This window comes from Dufourea novaeangliae, unplaced genomic scaffold (genome assembly GCF_001272555.1).
Source record: "Dufourea novaeangliae isolate 0120121106 unplaced genomic scaffold, ASM127255v1 scaffold28, whole genome shotgun sequence".
Taxonomy (NCBI): domain Eukaryota; kingdom Metazoa; phylum Arthropoda; class Insecta; order Hymenoptera; family Halictidae; genus Dufourea; species Dufourea novaeangliae.
The window spans coordinates 900,713-910,185 of NW_015373917.1; the positions used below are offsets into that span (position 1 = coordinate 900,713).

General features: G+C 34.7%; 1 protein-coding gene across 1 annotated transcript; it reads right to left on the reverse strand.

The window, feature by feature from the left end:
- Nucleotides 1-3,814: 3,814 nt before the first annotated feature.
- Nucleotides 3,815-9,232, reverse strand: LOC107194275 (F-box only protein 28). The gene is made up of 6 exons (XM_015583873.1): nt 8,408-9,232; nt 5,597-5,876; nt 5,269-5,517; nt 4,998-5,193; nt 4,559-4,923; nt 3,815-4,362 (listed from the first exon to the last, which is right to left on the reverse strand). Exons 2-6 carry the CDS (start codon nt 5,837-5,839, stop codon nt 3,976-3,978), a joined length of 1,440 nt encoding a protein of 479 aa, XP_015439359.1. The 5' UTR covers nt 5,840-5,876; nt 8,408-9,232; the 3' UTR covers nt 3,815-3,975.
- Between the last annotated feature and the right edge of the window lie 241 nt (nt 9,233-9,473).

A 9,473-nucleotide genomic window follows, 5' to 3' on the forward strand; every position in this document is an offset into this window, starting at 1 on the left:
TATGTCAAGGATCAACGTAAGAAAAAAACAAAATTGGACTAAAATGCGCACGTGGAAAGGTTACAACAGAGTTGCAACAAGTAAGATGCAGATAGAGTGCAACGTAACGGAACACAGTTATCCATAAAGATTCGATCAACAAACTGTTGCGTTAAGAAAACGGCAAGTTAGCTACGAAAGACCCGTTGAAACAGGGCTGCGATACCATAATTCTGATAAATAAACAATTCTGAAACTATTTCGTAACAATACAATTAATACACTATATGGATGCAGCCATCTTCGACAGAAATGTAACTGTTGAGAATAGTCGACAGTGGATGAAACAGGGTCGCCACCTATCGAATCAAAGAAGCAGAAGCTGTCAAACGAAGCCACGTGCTCGAGTAGCAGACGAAAGTGAAAGTCAAGGTCTCGTTTGACTAATAAGATCGATTTCACACTACGATTATTCTGTTCTCTGCGTGAAAAACCAGCAACTGCAAGATAGTAAAATTTGAAATGTGCGAATTTAATCCACGTTGCATTCACGCAGAATAGATGAAATTGTATTATTAATATATAATAAGTTAATCGCTATTTTTTCTACGTGTAATCTACAAGAGGCGACCGCACTGCAAAACATTGAACCCATTCTAATGAAAAAAACATTTGTATATTTCAGACTTAACAGAAATGAAGAAATTATTAGGGGAATATAAAGGGTTTTGTTTATTATATACCGGAATAGTCGTCTATTTAGATTGTCTCCAATCAAAGGAAATACAAAAGTATCACCGTATTCTATTGTCAAACATAGGGCGCATTTAGAAGACACTCAGGGATACGTTTTATGTTAAATTACGTTTATTATAAGGTGTATCTAATATATTATAATATAATATATATAGTATATATAAATTGTATATATAATATATATATTATAATATATATTTACAATCGCTTTAATACATGTAAAACCATTTAAGATAACTCATGTTCTTCGGCGGTACGACGTTTCAGTCCGTAACGCTGACAATTGTGTTCCTATGTTCCATGTGTGTCGATGCGTATGCCTGTACTGTACGAGTGTGGCAATTCCAAAAAGTACACGCGCATGGTATTTTCTTTGTATTTGCTTATCGTGTACCTGATCTGGAGACCATTTACATTGCTAGTACATATGTACATACTGCGAACAAGCATGGTCCTCGGATTAATTCGTGACGAATCGAAATTGAAAATAATCGTTTTGTGCTCGCAATTTTAACGCACGGCACTACTAATTAGGAAATTATTCTACTTCTAATTGTGTATTCATTGTTATATTCGATTAATCTTAGTAGATTAATATACGTAGTACACAACGCTACATTTGTATCATTCGGGGACGGATAATGTCGGAAAGCCGAGGACTGTAAACTATTTTAAGACAATAAACTGGCAACGTGTATCGTCGGAAGAATAAATATTTTAGTAGGAGTACGTGAGGTACATTGAGTTACTGGTTCGCAAATACAATTATTTCGAAGATTGTACACAGGATACTGTTACACCAGGGGCCTAAATACACTCGTGTAAGAAGAGTCCCATTTACAGGATATTTCGTTTTTACCTTAACTTTTGTTTGTTTCTTTCGTTTATCTTTAATCTGTCAGAACGCGCCGCTATAAGCATACAATGCAAAGCATTTCGAAATTTCCGACACGGCGATACAATTACGCCCGCCCCCGCAATCCTATTCAACATAACATTAAGTAAAATTCACACATCTTTTTGTAGCCAGAAACGTCCCACATGTATTTTATTTGAATAAAGGTCACTTTCCCGCAGTTAAATCGATAAAGCATCACATCGTAAATTCTCATTAAATTTGAATTTAGTGTTTTTTTCTCATTAAATATCACACGCTCTTAAGACTCTCGCTCAATTACTCTCATACGACATGCATGTTGTGACGTACACGTTTTTTGTCTGCTCACTAGTTTTATTTTTTCCAAATTAATTTTCGACATCGATAAAAAATTATATATATATATATATGTATTTCGATAATTATTTCATCATTAATTATCATATCTTATTGTTCCATTAAAGTTTAAACTAAAGTGCTTTGTGTGGCCTGCATATTCTGGCAAGTACCGCACTCAAATATATATATTTATAATAAAGTATCATTTACTTATTATCAGTATCCTTTATATTTATTACTAGAATCATGAATAATAACTCACAATATTTCGAACTACGCATCTTTGAGATTAATTAGGATTGGTGCAAATAAAATAATTGAATCTACACAGACCAATCATCGAGCATCGCGCAGGGTAATCCGTCCGACTTTTTAAAAGAAGTTACGTGAACGTGAAATTTCGATTCATTTCGTTAAATACAGTATGCAATTGTTTCCTACGTCTCTTTCCTTCACATACGTGGTGTGGAAGCAGTAAATTTTTAATCAACGTGATTGATAAATTACGAAATTGATGTGTTGACATTTATTTTCATTAAAATAATCTGACAATCAGTTTCCTATAAATAAATTGATCCTATAAATAATTTCCTAGTGCTATTAATATTGCAATATACGCCATCCTGCGACGTGTTCACTCGTTCAAATGGATGGCGTGTTAAAAACAAAATAACACCCTTCAAGGTATTTAGCATATGTTTCGCTCACGTCTACAATCCACTTTCTCCCCAACATCGTATTCTTAAGGCTCACAAAATTTTATATCATTAAAAGTGCTTTTGATTTCATCGTAATGAGCTGCTCTACGAAATTGTTACTTCATTTTTTAATTACAAATTCATTTATCGATCTCCAGAAAAATAAACTGGTGTCACATATTATTATGCAGAAGCAACGAACTTCTTAAGGTCTTTGACTTTCACTATCTATTTTGTGATTGAATTCATGGTAGCGTAAGTGGCATACACAAACCATTATAAGAAGAAATGATTCTTTTCTTCCTTTAAATTGAGCAGATTTAGGTAAATTAAGAAATTGATATGAATATTGATGAAGTTGGAGTACCTGCGCGAACCAGTCCCAGTCAGTCCTCTCAGGTACTTATTTATTGATACTGCAAAATAAAATTTGCTAGAATCATGTCGTGTTCACTTGAAATTTTATATAAAAATTTCTACAAAGACAAGAGAATATCATTCCCGATCTATTCAGAGAACAATAATAATTACACGGCAGTTAATGTTGTTTAATTAAACCGGTACTAAACAATGAATTATGCATTCGGAATTTCTTCATAAGTTTCAGATATTAAACTGGGGTTGCATTGTATTTAATACGAAGTACCTTTGTTTTTCTTGATTACCAAGCATTTGCATTTATGCATTTGTTTGTGTATTGTCTAATCGGCATTTAATTGAACAGTTAAGAATAAGATGTATCGAATAAAAATATCATTATAGCAAAAACAAAAAAAAAAAATACATCAGAAACATTCGGGGAGTAAATGTAAATCAGTGCATTATTTGTATTCAAGGAATACAGAAGGTGAATTTCTGTTCATCACCTCATGATGTTTGATCTGTTCTACAGGTTGATATAAATTGAAAGTATCACATAAAATTCAACGCTTCCGTTATCCTTGTGTATACCATTGCGAAAATAATAGTCAAAAGGACCCCCGAAAAAGAAAAATTCGCTCCGTGTTGCTTCACGAGCGAGCCAAATGATCGACTATCATTTAGAATATTTGTAGATGTCACCGTGCGTAACGAATCCGTCCGTAATGAAATACGAAAATTAATCGCGTCAATTCTCCATCGCTCGGCAACCGACGTGGCTATAATTTTCAAAAACGAGGTTCGTTGCGCGAAATGCAGGACGTTCAGGAAAAAATTTTGTACTTTTCTAAGATCATCTGTTCGCTGACGTAATGGAACACGTTTAGCGTAAATCGAAAGACCTCTTATTCCGAAAACCCAGCAAGGATGTTAGATAAATATTTTTGTACCATGATCAGAATCGATTTACATCTTCGAACGTTTGACTTGACGAGACTTGGCAGTACGACGTGGTTTCTTCCCGGCGTCGCTAGGTGTTTCCTCTGTTGTGGATTTTCGTTTTGTAGATAACGAAGGCACGGGAGCCTTTGGGGGTGCCATTTCCTCTGTCGATGGTGGCGTTGAAGGCTGTGTAACTATTGGCTGCGGAGCTACTTCAGTGGGACTCTGCGCATCTGCTATGGGAATGAAGTCTAATCCTTCATCTGTTACCTCTGGTACTATTCCTTGATTATTCAAAACTTGTATATCTTCAGACGGTGTCAACATAGACTGACCACAGACTACACATACTGGTATCGCTGGAGATTTGGATCGCCAATACTGAAGTTCTGTTTTACATTTGTTCAATTCCTATACAACACGTATACATAATATTACAAACTGTAAGATCAGGGAAATATTAAGATTTTTAGTTATTTTACCTTTAAATCTAAGCAATCCGAATTTCACAAGATATTTAAATAACACAAGACTTGTATGCATTTAATCATACATCTCTTCTATCACACATTATACTTATGAGTACTAAGTGTACCTTAGTAAATACCTGTAGGAGTGTGCTAAATTTGCGAGAAGTCTCCTCGTTCTTCTTGTCATTTTCATCAAGACGTGTAGCGTATTCAACAATCTGTTTTTGTTGTTCTGCTATTTTTGACTTGCAACTCTTTAGATCCCTACGCATTAACGTTAACTGACTATTATATCTCTTCATGCCTTGCTTGATCTTACGAATCCGTTTTCGTAACACCATGTTTGATTGTGGAGGTGATACATTAGATTCTAAGAGAACAGGATCGTCCGACGAATGCGGTGGGGAACCTTCTTCTCCGCTATTACTTCCTGCTTTACCGCTTCCAACAGTTAGAGGTGCAGAGTCCAGGCATATGAATGGTTTGCTCACATTACTAGAAGCTGTAATCATATTATAAAGTATTGATCGATGATTTATGACAAATAATTTATCAAATTTTTTATTTTTTGCTTACAGGAAAAAGTTCCAGCAAGATCTAGGAAATCCGCTCCAAAGTAAGGAATTTCTGGTAACGTGGGCTCAATGCGTTCCTTGAAGTACTCCATAGCCATAGTACTTAAATCAAATAACTCATCTGTAACTTTGTATGGCCTGGCTAATTTTGGAGTAACTTTTATGTAATGTAAAATATGATAAACTTCGTCTAAAATCTGAAATATAATTGGAAGGTAAATCATTTATACATTAGTTCCGCAATCTATTTAAAAAAAAAAACTTTAAATTACCTCCCCAGGAAAAAAACAGCAATGTTTACGTTCAATATGTTTGCCAAAACTCATTTGAAGTAAAGTAAGTCGCATATGAAGTGTTTCAATTATATCTGATTCACAAGCCAGTGGATGATTACGACGGGCTGATTCACGTCTGGGCATCTGTGCTTTAATTGCCTGAAAGCGACTCAACATTTGTGCTTGAAGCTTTTGAAATGTGGAATTTAATATTGATCCGCAAACACGATCCATCTGGTGACATACCTGTAAAAGATTAGTGAACATATGTGATTAATATCAATTATGTCAATTTATGCTACTAGTAATTTTAATTTTCACTTACTGGACGTAAATGAGCTACAGTATTATAATCCAAATAGCTGAAAATCTTTTCAAGAATTTCAACTGGTAAATCCAGAAGATTTAAGTTACTAAAGGTGGGTGGATCCGAAACTGATGGTCCACTATAAGAGCTTGTCATTGTTACAGATTGATGTCTTCTTGATGTACTTGCATCTGCAACTTCAGCAACTGGTCCACCCCCATTACTTCCTCCCATATTACTTGACTGACGGGTTGATACCATATTTTCAATATTTTAGGTAGTCAACTTCACAAAAAACCTAAAAAGTGATTTGTTACAAATAAAAATAAAACATATCTTACAATTGTCATATTTGAACAATTAATTATAAAGTATTCCCATCTCAGAATACATGAATGCATAATTAATTAGAGATATGAAAAGTGTAAATTCTTAAGCTTCCAAGATGTTAATAAAGAAAGCAGGATCAAGGAATATCGTAAACAATAATCCACTATATAGTTATTTGACTCAATACTATCAATAAGTATATACTCTTTAATGCAACAAGAAATATAATAATACTAATAATAATGTCAATATATTAATGATATTAATTTACAGATTATGTTGATTATGTTAATTTACAGATTACACCTAAGAAATGTTTGACACAATTCAGATCTTCAATTATACACTCTAAATTATTTACAAAAATTTCAAACTGTAAATTATTTACAAAAATAAGTATTTACACATTCATACAAATACTTTTTGTGTTACTGTTTTATGGTGCAATAAATAATTAAAACTCTCTATGCACTTATATTTCAATTCATATTTTAATGCTATTAATATAAAATTATTTAAATATTAAGAGACAGTAATTTAATGTAACGATAATATAAAAATGATGCAAGAGGTACTTTAACAAGAGGACTTTAATTCTACTGAGAGTAAGTGCAGCAAAATTTTTAACTTATTTTAATTTTCGTTTTCAAAACTCGATGTTCTTCGGCCTGTATTGTTTAACAAAAATTGTAGAAAGTATTCGACAAGACTGCTTCATGTTCTTGTAACCTACAGTAATTTTCAACGAGTTTCACGTACAAACCGGCTTTTCCGATTGGTTTTCGAAGAGTAAAAAGTAAAGTAGTAAATAATAAATCGGCAGTAGAAACAGAAAGTGAACAAAAATAATGATACGAGCCGAGCGCTAGAATTCTCGATGTTTAGTTCGGAGCTTCATTGCGGAGAATCAAAATTATGCATTACAAAAAAAATACCCTAGGTTGGGGTTACTTACTTTCGGAGTTAACGAACGCGTGAAATATAGGGAGGTATATGTACATGTCTTCGTCAATGATGCACGATATAACCAAGAAATAACAATGTACAACGAATACGAACAGATAGGCATAAATATATTTACCCGCCACAGTAACGAAATGGCCGTGTCGTATTCTGCACATAACACGTACAACAAAGTTATAGAAAAACGGTTGTAACTGAAGCCAAATAAACGTTGAAGTACATGTTTAAAACATAGATCGTTTAAATAAGGGACTCCAATATGAACTTAAATAGCACAGTATTGTCAATTTAATTCGAAAAAATGAAAGGAATAAAATCGAGTTTTATTTGAATAATGTACAAATTGAAACAAAATTTTGTCTTTATATTTTCTGAGTGTCAAACAAAATGGTTTGTTCATAATTTTCAAATAGTTAAAATGCTTAGAAGTAACTTGACAATGAAGGTAAAATGGAATTGAATGAAAACTGGGTAGTATCTCACATACTGCTTTAAGTAGTGAATAATACTCAAGTAAATTCAAATATGTATTTTATATATAGTATGAAAACTCAGGAAGAAAAATAGCTTTATTTCAATGAAGTAATTTACATGTTTAAAAAACTTTTTGGTAATCTAAAATGGTATAGCATATAAGAAGAAAGGAAATATCATAATGGTTAAAGATACACTGCTTAAATTGTTGATACATTTAATTGAATAATTCTCCTTACATCCTTGTAGTCCTAAAAAATATCTAAACTAGAAACAGTTATGCATTCTGTAATAAACTTGAAACCTACCGCCACAAAGTGTAAGAAACTGAGATACGAATTCCAGCCTGAGACACCCCAATGTGAACCTCAAACGAAAAACAGATTCTCTAAATTGGTAGTCTATTAAGTATTTTCATTTTAGAGTCATTCAACCATGGACCACAATCTATTTTACACCTAGTAGTACAACAGAACTGATCAAGGTATCCTACTTACTACTTTTAAAAATCTAGACCAATATGATGCATATTTTACATTAACTGTTCGAACAGAACTATTTGCTTGCTCAAGATTCCATGTTACATTTAGAATACAGTTTGATTTACCCACATTTTAACAAGACACTATTTAGAGCAGTCAGATACACCAATTTCAAGCATTATCAAAATCTAGGAACATATATTTCAAATTATTTAAAAAAGAACTGCTTGTATTTATATTCTGGATCCAATTGGAACTTCATTTTCGAATGCTCTTTTCCGAATATCAATATAAACGAAACTGATCTTTCATTTCGTTTACAATGATTTGAACGTGGAAAGGAAATATTTTTATTTCCTATTTACCGTTTACAAATGTATTACTTTACCAATAGGTATATTTGATGGAAACAGAGGGAAACCGGGTGACCGTGCGCAATCGATGCACCTATGACTTTTCTCTCTCTATAAGCTCCGAAGAAGCTGCGTATGTTTTTTGTACTTCTCGATCTATTCGTCGATGGAACGATGTGACAAAAGAGAAGAGAAGAGGCGCAAGGATATCGAGAAAAAGCACATACCCCCTGTTAAATGACGAAAAGCAATCAATGTATCCGCGTTGGTGTTTTCAGCGACATTTTGGCGGAGATCTCTTCCTTCTCCTCACGACCCTTGCTAACGCTCTCGTTCTCACTCCGTTTCACTATCGAAGGCTCCTCTCGTTTCACCTCGGGTAGCCCTATCGCTCTCGTTCGTGGCTCCTTTTCTATTGCTCTGTCTCTCTGTTCTCCCGCGGCGCGATATGCCCGTGTAACTATGGCGCACTCACACGCGTAAATCGTACCCGGAAAAAAGCCCGCGCGTGCAGCGTTGTCGAAATGGTTCTTCCTTTCAATTACCTATCCCCGAGACCAGTTTCTCTCTCCCCTTCAGAAAATTGCAGTCGATTATAACAGCTTCGGCTCTATAAATACCAAAATAAAGGATAACGATGTCACTATTCTGACCGAGGTTGTTTTGGCACGAAAACGAGAGATCGGGCTCGTGAGAATGACTCCTCTATATTCTTTTTTTTCTCGTTCCCTCAATTCTTTCAATTTGTACGGCTCGCTTCTGGGGCAAGTCGTTGCTCGCCAACGCAGCGGGGATCGAGATCGGCGCACAAACAACGCCGACGTCGACGATGACGACTATCCGCGACGAAATGTACATATGTGTCTCCTTTGGTAGTATCGTCACTTTGCCGAGCAGTTTTGTCACATCCCGTGAAAATGTACCCACCGACTCACAAACAGTACTCGATTGGTCGACTCGCGCAAGCCAGTTCACAACGCACGCTAATCTGACAGCATTTTAATGGATATCCTACAATTCGTGCAGACAGAGATCATCTCCGTCCTCCGGAGATGTTGTGTCCATTACCACAGTAGCGTCGCGTACAGGAGAGAAACTTATAAAAATGTTTATCCGTCGAGCGGATACTAGCGACATCTGTGGATTCCGCTAATCAATCGGGAAAGCGTGTAGAATTCGAATCAGAGAATGGTACAATAATTTTATCGATTATTTTATGATAATTTGATAAATGCAACATATCAGTAATAGGAATCAATAAAAACTTAACGATAGTTGAGTGCTGAATAAACA